The following is a 23,690-nucleotide window of genomic DNA, read 5'->3' on the forward strand; positions in this document are numbered from 1 at the left end:
TTGTGAAGACAAAGATATTTTACCTTTGGTTTGTAAACTGGTCAAAGTTGAGGCATAGCAGATGGTAAATTTCTTTCATTCAGAACTGCACCTGTAGATCATAACAGCTGGACAACGATTTAAACAGTTTTTGAATACTTTCAAATGCTAATTTTAATTTTTCAGATCTGTGTGAAAGAGAAATAAGAAAAACTTTTGAAACCAAGAAAACTCATTTAAGACACACTGTGCCTTTCAGTGTTTTTTATGGGTTTTCATTTTAGATATAAAAGTATTTAACCTCCTTGTGAAACCAAGTTAATGACCACAAAAAAGAAAAGAAAGTAACATTTTTATTATTTATGAGGCTGTTGTCACTACATGTGCAGGCTCTTTTCTATTAAATGTCAAGCTGTTTTTCTTATAAGCTAGAGATTTGAATAAATCTCTAAAAAATATTTTTAACATAATATATGACTTAGTTTTCAGCCTTGGTTTTTTGAGTATACTAAAAAAGAAAAGATAGCATTAAATAAATTCCATAGTCCTTCAAATAAATCTAAGTTTTGACTGCCAAATTTGTTGAAAATTTACATCAGTCAGTTATTTGGTTTTAACCTAAAACAGGTTTTTAAGAGGAAAGTGATTAGTGAAGGGTGATTTTTATAACAAGTCATAATATTTTGAAAATACTTTTGTTTGCTAGGTGATGTAAAAGATAATTGCAATGGTTTTTAGCTCTTTGGAGGCTTGTATGATAGAGACGGTTGGGTTGTAATTGCATTGCTTTGTTTTTATCAGGTACATATAGTAGATTAAGTATTGCACTGACAGTCTGTTGGTCTGAGAAGGACCTGATATTTACCTCATATCAGTTGTGTGGTCTGGCAAATCACTTTCCTCTGTAAGCTGGAGTTCCTTATAAACTGAATGTGGTAAGACTTCCCGAGACTTGCATTCAAGGACTATAAAGTGGTGATCCCATATATCTCATTCTGATGATTAGATGTTTTCAACGGATTCTGAAGGACTTCTTGGAAGAAGAATTACTGTTGATAATTTCTCCCTTCCCCTTCCTCTCCCTCTCTTTCCTTTTCCGTTTTCCCTTCTTCCCTCTTCCTTTTTCTCTCTCCCTCTCCTGTCCCTTTGAAGTAGGACTTAGGTGGAAGGTAACTTACCAGAAATGTGTGGTGTCATAGAAAGAGTACTAAAACAGAGAGAGAAGAGACTTTAAGACTCAACTCTGTATCTAGGGGAGCCAGACATTAAACAGCCTCTAAATAATTACTACATTTATAGCTTGAGTTGTAGAGGAAGGAGGAAGGAATAGAGAGCAGGGTGGTCGTGATGAAAGTGTTCCAGGCACATGGAATGATCTGGGTTAGGCAGAAAAAAGCTTCTGAGATCGGGGCAGCTGGGTGGCTTAGATGGTTAAGCGTCTGCCTTTGGCTCAAGTCATGATCCCAGGGTCTTGGGATCGAGCCCTGCATTGGGCTCCTTGCTCAGCAGGGAGCCTGCTTCTCCCTCTCCCTCTGCCTCTCCCCCTGCTCATGCTCTCTCTTTCTCTGTATCTCTGTGTCTCAAATGAATAAATAAAATCTTTAAAAAAAAAAAAAAGCTTCTGAGAGCTTAGAGGAGACCATTTTGACAAGAGCATGGTGATCAAGATTGAGTGGAAAGTAGCAAATGGTCCAAATTAGGCCTGGCAGTGCAAATTAGAGTGAGACCCTATGTATTCCGGGCTTTATAGGCTATTTTAATGATATTGAACTTAATCCCCAGGAATTGAGGTGGGATAGATAGGGGACCATTGAAAGATTTTAAGCAAGAATATGACAGAATCAGATTTTCTTTTTAAAAGGCATCTCTTTGGATGCAGTATGGTTAATGAATTCGAAGAGAGCAAACATGGAATTAAAAGACCACTAGGAGTCTATTCCAGTGGTTAGGTGAGACATGGCAATTGTTTATAAATGGTGGCTTATATTTGAGATATAGAACTCTTAAGACTGAGTATTTGGTTTATTGTGACAGGTAATAGAATGAGAACTGTCAAAGTTGATTCCCAGATGTTGCGGAAACTATTGAGTGCGCCTAACTACTCTTTTGCAGCTTACACATACTATCCAAAAGTAGATCTGTGCTGTATTGTTATATTTACGATATCACTTTTTAACGCCCAGTCCCTTAATACAATTAAAAAAATTTTTTTAAGGGTGTCTGGGTGGTTCAGTTGTTAAGTGTCTGCCTTCTGCTCAGGTCATGATTCCAGGGTCCTGGGATCAAGCCCCGCATTGGGCTCCCTGCTCTGTGGGAATCCTGCTTCTCCCTCTCCTACTCCCCCTACTTGTGTTCCCTCTCTCACTGTCTCTCTCTGTCAAATAAATAAAATCTTAAAAAAATAATTATTTTTATGATTTTATTTTTAAGTAATCTCTGCACCCAATGTGGGGCTTGAACCCACAACCCCAAGATCAAGAGAGGATCAAGAGTCTTACCCTCCACCGACTGAGCCAGCCAGGCACCCCTCCTTAATACTGTTACAAAAGGAATTGTAGGTCACTTTGATGCCATACATATTTTAAAATGTCTGCTGATTTCTGATATTACTGTTTTACTTTCTGAATGGTGAAAAACATAAAATTTTGCCTAGGATTGACATCAGGCTTACTAGTTGATAACATCCACTCATATTTTTAAGTTGAAACATTTGCCTGTCTCCTGACCTCAAGCACCTCTCCTATTCACCATTGTTTCATAAGATTATTGGTGTTTCATAATCCTTATAGTTCTTTTAATGTCTTCTGAAGTAACTCCCTTTTATCTGAAGACTTGCATTAACTTAAAGCAGCATACTACAAAAGCAGAGTAGCTGCTGTTACTTCTGAGCCTGTGGAGGCATTGTTGTCACTTTGGCTATATTTTTTCACTTTTCTTCTTTGAAGATCATTCTGTGTTAGAGAAGATGGAAGCTAAACAGAAGTCTAGAAGTTGAGCTTTCTCTCTGTCTCTTAATATGATACTGTCTTCCCCAGTAATTTTTTCCATGTGTTCTTTTTTTTTTTTTTTTTTAAAGATTTTATTTATTTATTTGAGAGAGAGAGAGAATGAGAGAGAGAAAGCACATGAGAGGCGGGAGGGTCAGAGGGAGAAGCAGACTCCCCGCCGAGCAGGGAGCCCGATGCGGGACTCGATCCCAGGACTCCAGGATCATGACCTGAGCTGAAGGCAGTTGCTTAACCAACTGAGCCACCCAGGCGCCCCTCCATGTGTTCTTTCTTTGCCAAACATAGTTTATGAAGCGCATTTTGTTTTCCTTACTATTTTTTATATGCCTCGTCTTAGGCTTGGTGTTGGCCTTCCTGCTACTCTTACATGTTCCTGTATTAGGGTTCTCCAGAGAAACAGAACCAATTTTAAGAATATATACATAAAAGATTTATTATGGGGAATTGGCTCATATGATTATGGAAGCTTAGAAATCCCATGATTTGCCCTCTACAAGCTGGAAATCCAAGAAAGCCAGTCATGTAATTCAATCTGAGTTAAAAGTCCTGAGAACCAGGGGAGCCAGTGGTATAAATCCCAGTCCGATGGCATGAGAAGATGAAATGAGTTGTCTCAGCTCAATCAGTGGGGCAGGAAAAGAGTGAATTCCTTCTTCCCCTTCCTTTTGTTCTGTTCAGGTCCTCAACTGATTAGGTGATGCCCACCCACATCAAGGTGGGCAGTCTACTGAAAGTTCACCTATTCAATACTAATTTCATCTGGAAACACTCTCAAAGTCACACCCAGAAATGATGTTTAACCTGGGCACTCCATTGCCAGTCAAGTTGACCCGTAATATTAACTATCACATTCCTGCTATAACTCGGTCCATGTTTTATGAGTATCATTTTAATGTTAATTCATTGAGTTCATTCAGTTAGTGTTACGGAATCTATGCTGGAAATAAAGCAGTGAACAGAACAGACTGAAATTCCTACCCTTATGCAACCAAAATTATTGTGGGGGAGAACAGATAAGAAGTGTGTGTGTGTGTGTGTATTTCTTATCTGTGTATATATATGTATATACATGTAAAATATTTTTATGTGTCATGATAGTAAGTGCTATGGGAGGAAAGTAAAGCAGGGAAAGATGAGAAAGAACTGTATTGGGATAGGGCATTACTATTTTAATTAGAATGGTCATGGAGGGTCTCACTGATTTTGTGACATTAAATAAAGATCCAAAGCAGCACTATGCATTTATCTAGGGTTAATACCTTCCTAGGAGAGGGAACAGCAAGGGCAAAGCCCTGAGGTGGGAGAATGCTAGGCAGTTTTGAGGAATCTAACCCTATTCATAGCTTTTTGAAGTTGCAGATAATCTAAGTTTTTTTTTTCCCCTGGGATACCCCTTCTTCTCTAGTCTTCTTGTCATATTTTCCCTCTACCTTTATAGTCTCGCTTTTTTTTTTTTTAAACATTCTATATAGCAAAAATGACACTTTTTTTAATATCTAGTTCTTTCCATAAGTCTCCTGGGACACAAAGCATCCTTTTGGCAGTTGATTTTACACTATTTTGAAAGCAGTAAACAAAGTGTTAAGAACAGATATGAGGAGAGATTGGAACTATTTATATTAAGGTGGTTAGGAAGACCTCTTTGAAGAGATAATATTTAACCTGAAATCTTAAGGATGGGAGAGAACCAATTATTTCAGGGAATAACGTGTTTCAAGGACATGAGGCAACAAAGAGTTTGGTATGTTTTAAGGAACCGAAAGAAGGCCACTGTGGGAAATAGTGACCAAGAGGGAAGGGTGACATGAGATGAGATTGGAGAGATAGGAAAGAGCTAGATGATATAGGGCCTCGTATAGGCCAACGAAAATAATTCAGATGTTAAGTGCAGTGGGAAGCCTTTGGAGAATTTTTAAGCAGGAGAGCGATAAGATGCAAAAATATGTGAAGAAGGAGCCAAGATTGGAAGTGGAGAGGCTATAGCAGTAGGTCCAGGTGTAAGATGATGGTGGCCTCTAGGGTGACAGTGGTTAGAGATGGAGAAAAGTCATTAAATTTGGGGTTTGTTCTGGAGGTAGAATGGACAGAATCTATCACTAGATTGGCTATAAGGTTAGGGTGAAAAAAAGGGACAGCTAGATGGATAGTGGTGCTTTATACTGTGATATGAAATAACTAGATGGAGAATAGGTTTGGGTTGGGGAACAAAGCCGTTGAGAAGGTCAACTTTGAGGCTGAAAGTTTGAGATGTCTCTGAGACATTGATGTAGAGATATATTGCGTTAGGTATTGCTAGAGTTAAGTATTGCGGGTGTGTGTCAGTAGATGGAGATGGCTTAATAAATTTGAAAGCTGCAGCTTCTAATCTCATTCTCATTTACTTTCATAAGTACCATCTTTATTATTTCATCCTTAAGGATATGACAGTTAATGTTCCCAGTGACGTAAGGCAGTGAAATGTGGAGCAATTCCATATATTCCTAATGTTTGGCAGTTCTTTATATCCACTAGCCATTTTGTGCTTTCTTTTCTACGCACAGCTGAGTTAGTCATTTCCATTATTTTGCCTGCAATACAGGAAGGTGAATAAGTTCAATATAAAGCTGTGTGTGTGGCATTCAAGAATCTACAACTTTGTGAGAAAGTTGCTTAAAGCAAATTTGTAACCTGCTGGAGCATTCAATTAAGTTTTACTGTGGAACAGATAGGCATTTTACTCTATTATATTACATCTTTTAAATCAGTCTCCATGTTCTACTTTCTGTAATTAAAAATAATGATGGAAATCTGAAAAGTTTATGTATTTGCATTTTCATATAAAACTATACAGATACTTTGTTAGACTTCTGGAGAAAGATTGCTCATGAAATTACATGATTTAAATGAATAAGTAAATTTGGTAATAATTTGGATCATAGCCTCTTACAGTTCTTTGGGTAGACTTGGCAGTGAACATCATGGTTAATAAAACTTGGTGAAAACATTTAGACAGTTATTTCATAATATGCTATACATTATCCTAACATAAGTTTATTGGAAAGAGTCCATTAATAACAGTGAATGGTTGTATATCCCAGAGTTCACCAGTGGTAGGGAATATATTTTACATATGAGATACAGTTGATATATGTATAATTCTGTATAACTAGGTTGATTGATTAATAATTGAAAATGCTTTTAGTGAATTTTTAGTGTTATAGGAACACAAAGATTTAGTTTGTAATGTCCTTTTAATTTCAAACCATCTACAGTAAAATGCTGCTTTATCATATCTTTTATTTATATTTGATCCAGTTAAAAAACTTTCTTTAAATTTATACCTCTTAACATACTGTCATTTTTTTCCTGTAAAGTAGGTGTGGGAAGGTTTAAGAAGCTTTTCTTCCAGGGGCGCCTGGGTGGCTCAGTCGTTACGTGTCTGCCTTCAGCTCAGGTCATGGTCCCAGGGTCCTGGGATCGAGCCCCGCATCGGGCTCCCTGCCCAGCGGGAAGCCTGCTTCTCCCTCTCCCACTCCCCCTGCTTGTCTTCCCTCTATCACTGTCTCTCTGTCAAAAAATAAATAAAATCTTTAAAAAAAAAAAGAAGCTTTTCTTCCACTATATAGAGGAAATGCAAACAAACGTCTGTCTCATAAATGATTTTCACTGTTGGAGTCATGGCCTGTCATTACTATTTAAATTTATAGCACAATTCCTCTTAAAAAATGAAAATTACACACACACAGGTTTATACGCATATGTAGTTTAACTTACTTTGTTTTTAAATGAATATTTTGTTTTGAAACTTAAGAAAGTCATGATTTAAGAAAATCACAGAAAACCTCAGAAGTACTTACTTTCCTAATATTTTTTTTTTGTTTTGTCCATTAGCTCCTCATCACTTTTCTTAAGAGTACTAGTTCTCAAAGTGTAGGGAGTTGGGTCAGAAGCATCAGCATGACCTAGGAACTGATTAGAAATGTACCCTAGACCAACTGAATCAGAAACTCTGAGGTCTCAGCAAAAGGTCGGAGCAACCTATGGTTCCACAAGCCCTCCAGGTGATTGTGATGCACTAAAGTTAACTTTAGTTTTCTGGAGCGGGATTTCTCAACGTTAGCAGTATAGATATTTTGGAATGGATAATTCTTTGGTGTTGGGGCATTGGCAGGGAGGGAGCTACCTTATGCATTGTGGGGTGTTTGGCAGCATTCCTGGTCTTCCTACCCACTCACTACATGCCAGTAGCACACTGCTCCCCACTGTCTATCATGACATTAAAAAATATCTCAGACATTGCAAAATATCCCCCCAGGGACAAAATTGACCCATTTTGAGAACCACTGCTCTAGAGAGAAGTGATAATAGAGTTAATGGATAATACAGCTTCTCCTCGAGAGTAGCAGTGACCACTAATTGGATACCCAATTTCTGTGCTTGGCACTTTACATGAATTGTTGTCGTCGTCAGAGCAGCCTTGCAACATATGTTTGAAGGTCTGTTGGCTGGGCCAGCCCGTTTAGGAAGTTTCTCATCTGTTTGGCCGGCACAGCACTTGAGCTTGGGTGTTCCGTTGTTACAGGGACTCATTTAGGGTGTATTTGGAACAAAAGGAGTTCGGCATATAAATGAATTAGAGTTATTTTAACCAGCTAACTCTTCTTATCTGGAATCCTAGCCATGTGAACTTCTTATCGTAACACTTAGCCATAATTATTTCTGGATGGCGATTATTTTATATTTGCTCTAGTGACTATTAAATGACAATGAATCAATAGCATTCTGTCATTTCAGTGAGACTAATTGTGCTTACATTTTTCAAGTAACATGTGTCTTCTATGTTTTTCCTTTTCCCTCTTTTGCTTCCTTCCATCTCCCTCTCCAGCTCTCTGTGGGGCACTTGTTGTAGTTCTGCATATCTTAGCACTTCTTTTCCTCTCTCCTACCTCTCATTTATCTTTTTAGGGTCTTAATGGCCAGATATTTACATTTTAGTTGAACAGTTTGTAATTAATGCCATCCAATGTGTTACCTATTCCCAGATACCTCTTTCATGCATTTTTTAACAAAGACCTAGAAATTATTTTATTGAAGATTTCAGAGTTTCGAGCCCCTTCTCCCCCACACTCCTACCCCCATCCCTATGACATTCTGTTTACTCTGTCTCTGCCTGTGCAGACCAGTTTTGATTAGTGGCTGTGGTAATGAGTTTTGGATGTCAGAATTCTGTGTATTAATGATTTAGTCCTTTCTTGAACCAAAGAAGTGAGTATGGCTCTATAGCAGTGCTAATTTCTTATTATTCATGGCATGTCTCTTCTCTTTTATCACTTTAGGAACTGTAAAAGATTCAGAAATTCTTCTATGTGAAAAACACATTTAAATACTATTAAACTATGCCAGTGTTTTGATTAGCATTCAGAGAGTTGCAAGATTTTAACCCCAAAACTAGAAAAGAAATCGCTCATAAAAAATCGAGTGCAAAATAAACAAATTTTTTCATCTAAGATGCAGTGTGTTCAGTCAAGTCTTGATTATTATCTTCAAAGTGGTTTTCTACATAAGAAGCATTACTTGCCACAGGGTCCCTTTAGGATCCAAGCTATCCTTTTTTTGACATCTAGTTTCTTTCTTTCTTTCCCAGTGGAAGGATATCAATAAAATATCCCCAACAGCATTTTTAATTGCAGTTAATTTCATAAAAGATTTAGCCAAAAAGACTTCATTTTAAATTACTATAAGCCACACTGAAAGCTAAACGTCCGAGATTTTGTGGCTCTTTTTCTTAAGCTAGCTTCTTGGTTTTAAATATACTACTTGGATTTTTTTCCTACAGGTATTATGGTATTAACCTGCATTGACTTTCCAGGTATTTTAAGGTGAAATTACTTTTATGTAGGATTGTAAAACTCTATGAAAGCATCTTTTACATATTTTTTGCAAGATAAAAAGTATTGATATTTGTCCACTGAAAATATAAGGAAGGGGTGGAAGAGAGGACAGTCAGTGGAAATCTAATATCTAGGAAGTAGGAAGAGAAAGAAGACCATTCCATAGCCTTTTTGAATTAAGGGGAAAGGCTTTACATTTACAAGTTTTGTCACCAATATCTTTATAATAACTTATTTTTAGGTGTTATTACACTCAAAAGAATACTCTGTGGGATTTAGATATTTGATTTATAAATCAGTAAGTTGAAAAACACTGGTAGAATAATTTCAAATATTAGTAACATTCTCAGTTTGACCCTTAGGATTCTTAGAAATGTGATTAAATTTTTTTTTACCTTGTAGGATACATTGTGTATATCACTTATCACTAAAAGCTACTGAATACATTTAAAATAATAGTATTTAGTCCAAAATGAACTCATTATAGGAAATAATAAAATGTAATATATAAAATGTTGGGTGGGCCCTATTTTTTGAGGTATGTATATAATTTTAAGAATCAACCTTGTTTTGGTTTTTTTTTCTTTTTTTAAAGATTTTATTTATTTAACAGAGACACAGTGAGAGAGGGGACACAAGCAGGGGGAGTGGGAAAGGGAGAAGCAGGCTTCCCGCCAAGCAGGGAGCCTCATGCGGGGCTCGAGCCCAGGACCCTGGGATCATGACCTGAGCCGAAGGCAGACGCTTAACCACTGAGCCACCCAGACGCCCCAAGAATCAACCTTGTTTTGGTAATGAGTTTAAATAAATTAATTTTGCGGTAAATGCCACCTGAATAATCCTTTTAGCTAAAAATTGAACTATGATTGAATTTTCCAGTTTCGGTCATCATTGTTGTCTTCTTTTAGGAGGTAGTTCCTAACTGAGTGATGTTTTCCATTGGTTATCACAGTGCATTTCTGCTTGTTCTCATTGAAAAATTGTGCCTTAGGGGCACCTGGGTGGCTCAGTCGTTAAGCGTCTCAGGTCATGATCCCAGGGTCCTGGGATCGAGCCCCGCATCGGGCTCCCTGCTCAGCAGGAGGCCTACTTCTCCCTCTCCCGCTCCCCCTGCTTATGTTCCCTCTCTCGCTGTGTCTCTAATCTGTCAAATAAATAAAATCTTGAAAAAAAAAGAAAAATTGTGCCTTAGATGAACGTGCTGAGGCAAATAGTATTTATTTTTGCAGCACCCACTGCTAAGTGTTCAGTTTCGTCATCTGCAACTGTGAAAGGAGACAAGATTTGTTAAACTATTATGCCTGACACTACCGTGAATTTTGAAGTCCAGAACTCTGGACTTTTTGAAAATATGAACATTCCATTCATTATTAGTTTCCCAGATTCCTGTTAATTATAGGTTATTGAATTGACTTGGAGTTTTACCAAGCAAGCAGTGTTTTTATTCATAGAAATAAAATTGAAAGTTTCCCGTAACATGGATTATGGTATTGTATCCCTGATACAACTGGCCTGATGATGTCAGGTAAATAATTTACCTGCTTTGAACCTCCGTTTCCTCCTGTGTAAAATGAGGATAACTATCCAGTAAGTTGCTGTGAAAATCAAACAATATGAAACCCATATAGGGTTTTAAAAATAGCTAAATTCTGTACAAGTATGTTTTTACTAATAAAACCCACCTCCGAGGTTTTACTATAATCAGAACCCACAACTTTTCACTCTGGCTTCACTTCAGTATATTTTTTTGTTTAATACCACTTCTTTACCAGCCTAACTTCTAACATGCTTTTTACTTAAGCATCTATCACTTGGTTATCTGCCATTTGAAGGATGGGGGTGGGGTGGAGAGGGCTTGAACCATTAAGCACTCACTGCCAGTGCAAGATAAAGGACAAATCAGACCGATTAGAAATTGTGATAATTTTATGTATGTTAGTCTGCTTCTCCAGCTACATATTAAGTGAAGGAAAGAACCTGTTATGTACTTGTTTTATTTTGTTTTAATTTAAAATTCTCTACAGCTCCCAGTACTTAATTAGGTACATAAAATGGAGCAGATAGTTTGATAGATTTAACTCTATGCAGATCCTACAAAGTAAAAACTTGTTTGAGCACACCATTCCTTCTGTCAACTGATTTACCCTTTCTTTCCTCTTCCTTCCCTAAAATTAAACTGGAGATTCATGGTATGAACCATTTGCAATGGGGAACTTTTTGTAAAGGGAGATATTTTTCATGTACTTACCATGGAGAGGTTAGATGGATTTGAAATAGAAGAGAATTTATCTGGAATTATATTACATTTACTGAAGTCTTGTGATGTCCTAGGCCTGGATATTTTTATATGTGTTGTCTCAGTAATTTCTCACATGAATTAGATAAACATTATCAACTTTGAAAACAAGGAAATGAGCTTACAGAGCTAGTAAGAGATGGGACAAGGATTTGAACTTAGATCTCTGATTTTAAAGTGGTTGTGTTTGGGGCGCCTGGGTTGCTCAGTCATTAAGCCTCTGCCTTCGGCTCAGGTCATGATCCCAGAGTCCTGGGATCAAGCCCGGCATGGGGCTCCCTGCTCAGCGGGAAGCCTGCTTCTCTCTCTCCCACTACCCCTGCTTGTGTTCCCTCTCTCACTGTGTCTTTCTGTCAAATAAATAAATAAAATCTTTAAAAAAAAAATGGTTGTGTTTTCCATTACATCTGGGAGTTATTAACTCTGGCTACATATTAGAATCATCTGGAAGTTTCTAAAAAGTACAGTTGCCAGGGCATCTGAAATAATTGGTATGGAGTGGGTCCCTGACGTTTGTCTTCTTGTAAACTCAGGTGATCCAAGTGAGCAGCTAAAGCTGAGGAATGTTGCACTGCACATGGTGTCTCCTGACCACTGGTGCCTCCCCCCCCACCCCCCCCCGTTTCTAAAGCTTTCGTTATTTGTCAGTGAGTATTAACGGGATTTTCTCATCAAAAGCATGCAGGGTTTGTATTAGAATAAAGACAGAATATCCTGCATAGTAAACATTGCAAAGATACAGTGAATATAATGGACTATCTTTTTTTTTTTTCCTCTGTCAGTCTTTCAAAAATTAAAATAGATTTTTGTTTTTGTCTTAGGATTCTGGTGGGCTCTCTGAAGTGAAAATGAGCTTGATTACTTGTTGAATTTGTTTCTGGTCCTCTGACTTGAGGAAAGTAGTAAACTGTAATTTAGTCTTAAGAGGAAAAACATTTTCTCAATTTATAGTAGCTTTGAAAGGTAATAAATCAGATTATTGGTTATAAATCTATAGGTGATTTACACAGGGAAGCATTCAGTTAATTAGTCTTGGCCTACCACGGTGCTACAGCTCTGTAAATCTCTATTTGGGAAACAAGCTACTTTAAAGATTGTCTTTTAGATTAAATGAAGACTTAATTATAATTGAAGATCATTCTTTTTTTTTAATTTTAACATGAGCACATAGAATAGTTGTTTTTTTAGCATCATGACATTTTTGAATTTTGAGGCCCTTTTATTGGCCCAATTTGAAATAAACTTTTCTTAATTGGCTGGGATACAGTTATTGAATTCTGTCGATGTAAAAATAAAGTCAGTTACTGGGATTGACTGTTGGAATACATTAGAGATGTTATAACTTGCAGTTATGGTTTATTGTGATGTTGAAATTAAAATTTACAATCTGCTTTTTCAAATTCCAGTTAAGATTAGTTTTCTTTAAGTTTCCAGCAATGTTTTTTAAACCATTTATGAAGTAACTGGTTTTTACTGGCTCTGTTTATAGACCTGTGCTGTAAAGTATAACAGTTTTGAGCCTCTCATCTTCCCAGATCAACAAGAAACCTCATTTTTTTTTTCCCACCATGCTTATCCCCTCTGTTGTAATATTTTAAGATATGTTAGGAGAGGGAGGGGTTGAGAAGGAATTGTTACTAGATCTTAAAGATAGTAGAGATAGAACTCAGATGAGCCTGCCAAGACTTGAGGACTCAGATGTTGACCTAGGTGTTCTTGGGCCACCATTCCTGCTCCCACCACCATTTCACCATTTCATTTCCCCATTTCTGGAGATTAATGCAATCAAAATGGATGGAAGGTAAATGTAACTAAATTGTTTCCACAGCATGAGAAGATAGGGCTTATATGGTAGTTGAAATGGTTGGAGGAAGCAGAAGGGGATATGAAGGGAATTTGGTATTGTAAAGTGTTGCAGCTGGATTGTATTATGGCTCTCAGTCTTCCCACCTGGTTAACAAAGGCCACTCAGTTGCATAACTCCAGGAGGCAGCATTCACACAGAATTTGATGTGAGTGGTGCAAGCTCTCTGGCCCTGAGCCAGACTGAACGCTCCAGCAGTCTTCTGATGATGAGGTTTTGGCAGAACCACTTTCCCATACTGGTTTTGACAGTTCACTTACCTTGTTGCTGAATCTTCCCAGTGTCTTCTTTTGTTGATTCTGAGGCAGCCTAAGATCACTTATGTAATACTTACTTTGTGCCAGATACTGTTGTGTTTTGCATGTATTAACTAATTTATTTCTTCCAATGACTTTATGAATATGTACTATTAATATCTTCGTTTTACAGGCAGTTCCATTTATAGGAAATTGGGACACAAAGTTTAAAAGTATATTGCTCAAACTCCGGCGGCTATTAAATGGCAAAGCTAAGAAGCAGACGAAGGCAGTGTGGCTCCAGAATGTCTGTTTTTTCCCACCATGCCATGCTACATTTGGAATTCCTTCTTTTTGTTGTTCCCCATTTCCCTAAATCAGTCAGTCATATCGTTATTTAGTCGCTTAAACATTGATTGAGCATCTACTTTGTGCCAGGAACTTTCTAGGACTGAAGACAAAGGCCTTGCTCTCATGGAACTATATTTAGTTGGGGGAGAGAGACAAGAAATAATTAGACACGTGAGTTGGGTAATTTCAAAATTCAATTTCAAAAATGTCTAGATAGAAAATAGAACAATGCCTCACTTTGAATTGAGGGGATCTTCTCTGAGGAGGTGGTGCTACTTCTCTTGGGACTTGAATGATCAGAAAGCAGCAGCTTTGTGAAGATAAGAAAAGCAAGGATTCCAAGCTATGATATGGGAACAAGTTTGGTGTTTTCTAGGGACAGAAAAGAAAAATCATATGACTTGGAGCTTAGTAAGTGAACAGATTGATGGGCAGTGAGATCTCAGAGGACTTCAGGAGCACCTGCGTTTCCAGGGGGTGAGAGGGAAAGACCTTTTAGTTGTTCACATGCAGTTTGGGCAAAGAGCAGTCCTCCCCCGTTGCAGGCAATAAGAAAGTGAGTGCAGTGGATTTTTAAGTAATGATTCTAGTACTTCTAAAACCATATTGTTAAAGTACATCATAAAGCATTATTCCATGGCCCATTAGAAACATGTGTGGAAAATCACTCATTAATGATACAATTTGATTTATGTTTTATAAGACCATTCTGAATGCTCTGTAGCAGGGATACAAGTGGAAGGACAGAGTCCAATTAGGTTGTCACCGTGGTTCAGTGCTTATGAAAAGTTGTGGCAGTGAATACAGAGAGAATAAATTACACCCTAAATATGTATTTATATTGATTACTTTCCTTAATGTCAGTTTTCCAGATGGTAGCACTTCTATTGTAGGGCAAAGGAGTAAATGTCATCGCTCAGTTTATTATGAGACAGTTGGTAGCCCAGGTTGAAATTTTCCTGAGATCCAGGTTTTATTACTCTTTTGATTCATTCAAACAACAAATTCCCCCAGGGTACAATCCTCTTGCCAAGATGATTGTTTATGTTCGGGATTAGCCTTCTTCAGGACTGGCACTCCTCTCAGCCTTAATGTGGAGGCCAGCCCTTTGGTCTTGCCTTCTTCTACCTTCATGATGAATTCTCAGGGGCCCCTAAGCTTTCCCTAAGCTTCTTTGCTTTGGTAAGGGCCTCCCGACCGATACAGCTCAGGAACTTTAAACCTCAAAGAGAAGGGCTCGTAGAGATGTGTGGGTGTAGTTTGTTGAGCAGCATCCAAGCACCAGTGGATTTGTTGCCACAGAGAGAATGCTCCGTGCCGTGGCTCAGCTAAACACCCTATTAACCTAGGATTCTCTTAATTTGACTTGACTTAGAAGACAAATGAGTTTGAAGATACAGGTCGCCTATTTAATGCACCTGTGTTTGGCAACGTACCAAGTTATTCATTTTTTTGTTTTGTTTTGCTTTACAAAGATGTTTACATATTACATATGAAGAAAGTAATTCAAATAGATTTCTACTTGGATATACTTTCTGTTATGTATTTTGAAAGCCTCTGGTCAAAACACTACATATATTACAAGGTCAGTTGTAGTACTGATTCGAATAATACTGTTGATAAATGCAAAATTTTCTGAAGCTGTGATTTTCAACTATTTGCTTTTCTCTTCAAAGAAAAGCTTCAAGTCTATGTTTTATGTGCTGACACTTATTCGGGATGCTGTAAATATGTTTTTTTTTACATCACAGATGTGAAAAGACTAGGAAGTGGATAGAGCATGCATGTGGAGGCTGCCTCCTTTCCTATAGTTTGAGGGTCCCAGCCAGCAATGCCACATTGCTGAACTGAAGCTAAACAGCAGTCCCTGTAGTCCCTTAGATGTCCTCCATGTCTCCTGGGGAGCTTTTAGACACATGTATTGTTTGTGACATTAGAATGTTAAAATTTATTTTGCCTTGAGTTTGCCACTCATAAGGCTTAAGTGGAAGAACAGATACATTGTTTAAAATTGCCACTTTTTTCTTGCAGTTTTTTCCACGTGAGGAGAAAAGAAAACTTTATTTCTTAAGCTTCTTCGGGAGATTTTGATTTTTAAACATGTTTTTTCCTGAATTTTAAAAAATTTCCAAGACCAATATAGAAGCTTAATTCAGTAATGAGAGAGAAAAGTTGGTGACCACCAGGATCTTGAGGAATTCTATTTTTAATATCTTTATTACAAAACTAGATTCACTTTCTATAAGGCAGTCCTTCAGTTGTGTGATTCTTAATTTTGTAGCCTTCCTAAATGAATAAGCTAAGTTTAAAAAACAGAAACCAACTTATTAGTCATATTGTTAATAGCTCTGGCAAGAAGGATATAAGTTATCTTCCCTTCTCCAGTTCTTTGAATAAACTAAGTGACTGATAGTTTTAATTTTCTCCGACTTAGTTGTTCTGTTTTAGATTTAGAACTAAGTTAACGTGAAAGTTCTTGAAATTGATATATATTTACTTACAATTTTAGTTTAAAAAACGAATAGATAGGGGCGCCTGGGTGGCTCAGTTGGTTAAGCGACTGCCTTCGGCTCAGGTCATGATCCCGGAGTCCCGGGATCGAGTCCCGCATCGGGCTCCCTGCTCGGCGGGGAGTCTGCTTCTCCCTCTGACCCTCCCCCTTCTCATGCTCTCTGTCTCTCATTCTCTCTCTCTCAAATAAATAAAATCTTTAAAAAAAAAAAAAAAAAACGAACAGATAAAGACCATTATGCTTCTTTTACTTGTAGGTATTGCTTTTATGACTGATAATTTTTATGACTTAATTGTAATAACTAATAGCATAGTTATATTCAAAGTATTCCTTGGTAACAAGTTAGTATGTTCTTGATTCATCAATATGTAGGAAGGTAGTAATGCATCCTAACTCCAATTTTATTTTAGTTATTGACTAGGGGATAGAAGAAATACTGATACTACAGAATTCAGTGTGAAAGGTGATTGGTTATACACTCAATCTCAGGACTGCTTTTTTTTTAGTTCCTTCTACTTGTGTCTTGTTAATAACATTGACTTATAAAAGCTAGATTATTCTTGGTTGGAATGTCTTTAGTATTATTGAGGAAATACCTATTTCCTCAGTACCTTCTTATAAAAGAAGAGTGAAAGCTACTATTAATTAATACATATCTTTTATTATGTCTTTATTCCTTTTAAACATAGTTGTATCAGACTGGGTCCAGTCAGGAGGTAGAAATCAGAGGGTTAAACAGGGTAAGTTCCATATGAAGAATTATTAAACTCTGATGAAAGAGTGACTATAAGATATAAGAAAACTGCATATGGTACTCTAGGGCGAAGGGAGGAAAGTCACACTTACAAGGATCCTCTAGCCAAGACTGGATTTAGAACTTGTGGGGGGATATATAGTTCAATCCACTGGATTAGTAGAGAAATTCACTCTTCTGCCCAGACTGGAGCTGGTCTGCAGTCACCGGGCAGTCAGGACAACTGGAGTGCAGGCCACTAGCAACAAGTGGTCTGGGCATGCAGAGGGAGTGGCAGTTGTATGGGAAGCAGCAAGTAAGCCACCCTGTGGGCCTCCAGAGGAAATCAGGGACTGACAGGGTCTAGGGGTTTCAGTGTGCCTATGCAAGCAGGAAGCTCTTTCTCCTTGCAGTGTCCTTTTAGCCCTCTACTGAGAAAGCTTAATGTGGTTGTAAGAATAGAAATGCTTCAGGGGCGCCTAGGTGGCTCAGTCGGTTAAGCATCTGACTCTTGGTTTTGGCTCAGGTCATGATGTCAGGATCATGAGATTGAGCCCTGCATTGATGGAGCCTGCTTAAGATTCTTTCTCTTCCTCTGCCCGCCCCCCCCCCCCGTCCCCCGCTCACGCGTGTGGGCACCCATGCAGAAAGAAAAGGAATGCTTCAATTGTGTCTGTTATGGCAGGACATATGTTAAAGGGTCATTTTGAAGCTTAGAGTCATTAAATGATAATGGGCACAATAATGTTCCTTTTTCCAGTTTATTTTTTTTGCCGTATAGGTATGTAAAAACTCTTGACTAATTGCCTTTCTGTACTTTTTATTGTTTGTGTTTGCTTTCCTTCCTACTGACATTTTGGGTCAGATAATTCTTGGTTGTGGGGAACTGTCCTGTGCATTGTAGTATGTTTAGCATCACCCCTGACCTCTACTCACTAGATACTAGTATCACACATAAACAGTTGTGACAGCCAAAAATGTCTCCAGACCCACTGGTGAGCAAAGGTCTCTCCTGGTTAAGAACCACTGTTTTTTATTAAAAAGCACTCTGTTGGGCGCCTGGGTGGCTCAGATGGTTAAGCATCTGCCTTTGGCTCAGGTCATGATCCCAGCGTCCTGGGATCGAGTCCCGCATCGGGCTCCCTGCTCCTTGGGAGCCTGCTTCTCCCTCTGCCTCTCTCTCTGTCTCTCATGAATAAATAAATAAAATCTTTAAAAAAATAAAATAAAATAAAAAGCACTCTGTTAAAAACAATCTAGATCTCTCTTGTAATAAAGGTTTGCTTGTGGTTTTTAGCAAATGCTATTTTAATAAAAGAGGGTATCTTAGATAATTACAAAGTTTTGTTTTTGGAACAGGTATTAGAAACTAATTGAACCTCTGTATTTCATCTATAAGTGAATTTTCAATTTTGATTTGTTTCTAGTCACGTAGCTATTTAGTTGCATACCTAGGATTGGAACCCAAAATGTTTTCAAAAAAAGGTTATATATGTAGTATTTTCTTGTTTGTTCTTTGATTTAAGAGTGTATGTTATGCATGCACCTTGGTAGGTGCTAGAGATTTGATGATGAGGCAGTGAGTAAAATTTCAGGTTATCATGAAGAATCATTTTATTTAGCTATCACACTCTTGCTTGATACTTGATGATAGAAAGATACCTTTTAAAAAGCATTGAAAGAATATTTGATTCATATATGGAAGGACTGTGGTTGAAGGAGCTACTCTTAGCATTAAGATGCAGTTTTGTGGTTGCAACTGTTGAAACGGTTGTGGGCTTTGAATCAGGCTTTGAAGACTGAGAGTCTGGTCTTAGTTCTTCATGAAACTCATAACAACCTAGGCCTTCATTATCATCTGTGAAATTACATTAGACTACCTGGATTCTGAGTTACCTATCCTACCAGTTCTGATACAGTATGAACTTCCAGATTGAAGTTGAAAATGAGAATAGAGAAGGCCTAGAGACTGTCCCAGTCTTCTAGGACAAGGATAGAAGAAAAAAAAAAACAACTAAACTTTATTGTTTTATATAATTATAGTGACCTAAACTGTATCAACACATTGGCAATACTTTGGATTGAGACGAGTCTAATAGTAGAGAATGTGCTTTAATACCAAGCTGATCTGAAATTCTGGTGCTATTCATGTACTTTACAGAGATTTGACTCTGAGATAAATTTCTGAGTATAAAAAATAATTTTAAGGTAGGATTCTGGGTAAGTCAAAAAGGAGTTACTTAAAAAAACACAGAATGGGAAAAAATATTTGCATAGATTTATCAGTGAGAGGCTTCTAGCCAGAATACATTAAAAAAAAAAAAAACTCGCAACTCAACAGTAAAAAAGACAAACAACCCACTTAGAAAGGGGACAAAGAATTTGATAGACATTTCTCCAAAATAAATATATAAATGGCCAGTAAACAAATGAAAAGATGCTCAGCATAATTACTCATTAGAGAGATGTAAGTCAAAACCATAAGGAGAGAGGTGCGTGGGTGGTTCAGTCAGTTGGGCATCCAGCTACTTTTGATTTCAGCTCAGGTCATGATCTCAGGGTCTTGAGTTGAGCCTTGCCTGGAGCTTCATGCTCAGCGCAGAGTCTGCTGGAGGTTCTCTGCCCCTAAGCCCAGTCTCGCGTGCTCGCTCGCTCTCTCTCAAATAAATATGTCTTTAAAAAAAAAACCAAAACATAAGGAGATAACATTTCAGGCCCACTAGTGTGACTCTAATAAAAGGGTGGGGAGACACTTGGGTGGCACAGTCAGTGAAGCCACCGACTCTTGATTTTGGCTCAGGTCCTGATCTTGGGGTCCTGGGATCAAGCCCCATGTTGGTCTCTTGCGCTTGGTGGGGAGTCTGCTTGAGGATTCTCCCCCTCTCTTTCTCTTTTCCTCCCCCTCACAGGCCCACTTGTCCATGCTCTTTCTTAAATAAGTAAATCTTAAAAAAAAAAAAAAAAAAAGATATGCAGTAACAAGCATAGACATGGAGGTGGAAAATTGGAACCCAACAACCTTTCTGGGGGGAATGTAAAGTGATGTAGCCTCTTTGGAAAACAGTTTGGCAGTTTCTGAAAACATAGTTACCATATGGCAGTTGAACAGTTATCATATAAGTCAGTATTTCCACGCCTAGGTTTATACCCAAGAGAATTGAAGATACACATCCAATACAAAAGTTTACATGTGAATGTTTATAGTAGCATTATTCATAATGGCCAAAAAGTAGAAACAACCCAAATTTCCATGAACTGATGAATGGGTAAACAAAACAAAAAAATTTATCTCCATACAATGAAATAATATTTGTCCATAAAAATGGATGAAATCTGAGACATGCTACAACTTGAATGGACCTTGAAAACAAGCGAAGGGAAAAAGATACAAAAGTCACATATTGTATTATTCCATTTATACGAAATGTCTGGAATAAAGATTAGTGATTTCTAGGGGGATAGGAAGAGAGGAAAAGATGGGTAACTATTAATGGGTATGGGTTTCTTTTTGGGAGGATAAAATGTTCTGATATTAGATACTGCCAGTGGTTGTTCAGCTCTGAATATGCTAAACACTGAGTTGTACACTTTAAAAGGGTGAATTTTATGATATGTGAACTATATCTTAGTAAAGTGGTTTTTTTTAAATTGAGCCCAAAAAACTTAAAAAGGAGTTATTTAATCACTGAGATTAAGCTGCAATCGACAGTTAATGCTTAAGTGTCAGTTCCACATTTCCTTCAAACCCTTTCCTGTAATTTTGTCTTTTTTACTGTTTAGTGTTTATTGTGTTTGGTGTTTTGATTTTGTTTCTTTAAATAAGTTCTGGTTAAGACTTAGATCACTTGGGGGCGCCTGGGTGGCTCAGTCGTTAAGCGTCTGCCTTCGGCTCAGGTCATGATTCCAGGTCCTGGGATCGAGCCCCACATCGGGCTCCCTGCTCCGCGGGAAGCCTGCTTCTCCCTCTCCCACTCCCCCTGCTTGTGTTCCCTCTCTCGCTGTGTCTCTCTCTGTCAAATAAATAAATAAAATCTTTAAAAAAAAAAAAAAGACTTAGATCACTTGGGGCGCCTGGGTGGCTCAGTTGGTTAAGCGACTGCCTTCGGCTTAGGTCATGATCCTGGAGTTCCGGGATTGAGTCCCACATTGGGCTCCCTGCTCAGCAGGGAGTCTGCTTCTCCCTCTGACCCTCCTCCCTCTCATGCTCTCTGTCTCTCATTCTCTCTCTTGCAAATAAATAAAATCTTAAAAAAAAAAAAAAGACTTAGATCACTTGAAGCTGTCCTTTTATTGTTTAGACAGTAAGCAATAGGATAGAGAATCTAGACATTCATCCCTATCTCATGTTTTTTGCCTTGATGACACAAGTAGTCATCTGTTCAGGGTTTCTCTTATGAGATGAAATGTCTATGCAAATATCTAGAAGAGGAAGCAATAATGTAAAAAAATTTATATTTTGCTTTCCGTTTAGTTATGGAAAGATAAGTTTAAAAAATAATATATAAATGATGCTTTTTCAGAAACTTCTAAGAGGATGTTTAACAACTTTCATTTCTTCATGTGAGGTTTTAAATTATACTGTTCATTTTTAATAACAAATAATTTATCATTACAGACAGATTTGACCAGTTTTGGGCCATCAACCGGAAACTCATGGAATATCCTGCAGAAGAAAATGGATTTCGTTTTATCCCTTTTAGAATATATCAGGTAGGAAGTAACATTTTTAACAATACCAACTTGTGAATGCCTCAGACATCTTACTTCTTGAAGTAGTGTAGTCTAAAACTCTTTAAATTTGCGTAGTAACTGAAGGATATTTGTTAGGGCTTTCCAGAGCTTATCTTTTGGTGACAATCAAGTCAGAGACTACACTGAAATATTTGACTCATACACAGTTGATCCGCATTATTTGCGGATTCTTTATTTGCAGATTTGCTTGCTTTCTAAAATTTATTTGTAAGCCAGAGTCAGTACTCAGCAGCGCTCTCATGGAAGTGTGCAAAGCTACAGAAAGTTTGATTCACCCAACATTCACATATTCCGCAGTGCTGTACCTTCTTGTTTCTGTTTTTCTGCTATAAACAAGTTTCTTTTCCCTGTTTAGTGCTATGCTTTTTACACTTTTGTGCTTTTTATTGATGATTTTGTTGTTTAAAATGGTTCCCAAGAGTAGTGCTGAAGTGCCGTCTTTAAAAAGAAATGCACATATGGGGCGCCTGGGTGGCCGTGTCGGTTGAACATCTGATTCTTGATTGGCTCAGGTCATGATCTCAGGGTTGTGAGATCAAGCCCTGGTCCAGCTTCATGCTGGGTGTGGAGCCTGCTTAAGATTCTCTCTGTCCCTCACCCTCTGCGCCCCCCCTCCATGTGTGCACTCTCTCTCTCTTTCTCAAAATAAATAAATTAAAAGAGAAAGAAACACACATAAAACAAGGTTATGTATTGGTCAGTTGAAGAACATTTTGTGACCAGAGACACACAGTAACCCAACCCTATATTTCCTCCAGGAACAGTGGCTCAGTATTTGCTAATTCAGTGTTTGCAGTGACTTTGTAAAACGTAGCTACCACTGATGAGGGGAATTGATGTATTTGTTTTAAATGGTGAGTCTTTAGTGTTGTACAACAAAATAGGTAAGTAGAGTCTCCTTATAGCACAGTTTCATGGGGTGAAGAAACTCCTGTTTCTGTAGAGTGCTTTAAAATTTCTAGGTGCGGGGTGCCTGGGTGGCTCAGTCGTTAAGCGTCTGCCTTTGGCTCAGATCATGATGCCAGGGTCCTGGGATCGAGCCCCACATCGGGCTCCCTGCTCCGCGGGAAGCCTGCTTCTCCCTCTCCCACTCCCCCTGCTTGTGTTCCCTCTCTCGCTGTGTCTCTCTCTGTCAAATAAATAAATAAAATCTTAAAATAAAATAAAATAAAATTTCTAGGTGCTTTGCATATAGCAACTACTTTGTAAATATTTGTTGAGTGAATGGTATTCCAGAAAGTAAGTTACTTACTATCTCTAGAGAAAAAGCAGTTGAGAATAGAAATTGGAAACATAATATCACAGACATGGGCTCTAATCAAGCAGAACTTCCATTCAAACTCAGAGAGGCTGTGTCATAAGTTCCCCTTGTAGCCATTTTCAGTGTCCCACAGTCTTTACTCATAGTGACTCTATAGTAATTTTTAAAATCTTTTTTTTTAAAGATTTTATTTATTTATTCAACAGAGATATAGAGAGCACAAGTAGGCAGAGCGGCAGGGAGAGGGAGAAGCAGGCTCCCTGCTGAGCAGGGAGCCCGACGTGGGGCTCGATCCCAGGACCCTGGGATCATGACCTGAGCCGAAGGCAGCCGCTTAACAACTGAGCCACCCAGGTGCCCCAATTTTTTAAATCTTTTATAGAGGCATCAATCATATAACTGTATTAAAGAGGAAAACAGTTTGTTTAATTAAAAGTAAGTAAACAAAAATCCCAGTATACTCAAAGAATGAAAAGTGTTTCTGATTTAAATAAGGTATCTTGTTATTGATTTCATTAACATAATGGTAGATAGACTGTTTTTAAGATTATATATATATATATATATTAGAGAGAGAGAGAGAGAGAAAGAGAGCAAGCACGAGCGGGGTGAGGGATAGAGGGAGAAGCAGACTCCCTGCTGAGCAGGCAGCCGGGTGCGGGGCTCGATCCTGGAACTCCAGGATCATGACCCGAGCCGAAGACAGATACTTAACTGACTGAGCCACCTAGGCACCCCTAGATTATTTTTAAATCATGGATTCATAATATGTACAATAGAAATAAAATGAGAAAAATTCCTGTTGGAATAAGACCAGATGATCTAATT

The 23,690-nt window shown here is 38.0% G+C and overlaps 1 protein-coding gene across 3 annotated transcripts in view; it reads left to right on the plus strand.

Annotated features, from left to right (window-relative positions):
- The window catches only part of ATG5 (autophagy related 5), a 129,685-nt gene that overhangs the window by 50,565 nt on the left and 55,430 nt on the right, over window positions 1–23,690 (plus strand). For all 3 annotated transcript variants that reach the window (XM_044917688.1, XM_021693685.2, XM_021693686.2), the window contains one exon: window positions 21,465–21,559. In XM_044917688.1, coding sequence (XP_044773623.1) covers window positions 21,465–21,559 — 95 coding nt within the window. The remainder of the gene's footprint in view (window positions 1–21,464; window positions 21,560–23,690) is intronic.

Source organism: Neomonachus schauinslandi, chromosome 8 (assembly GCF_002201575.2).
Source record: "Neomonachus schauinslandi chromosome 8, ASM220157v2, whole genome shotgun sequence".
In the NCBI taxonomy this organism is placed as follows: domain Eukaryota; kingdom Metazoa; phylum Chordata; class Mammalia; order Carnivora; family Phocidae; genus Neomonachus; species Neomonachus schauinslandi.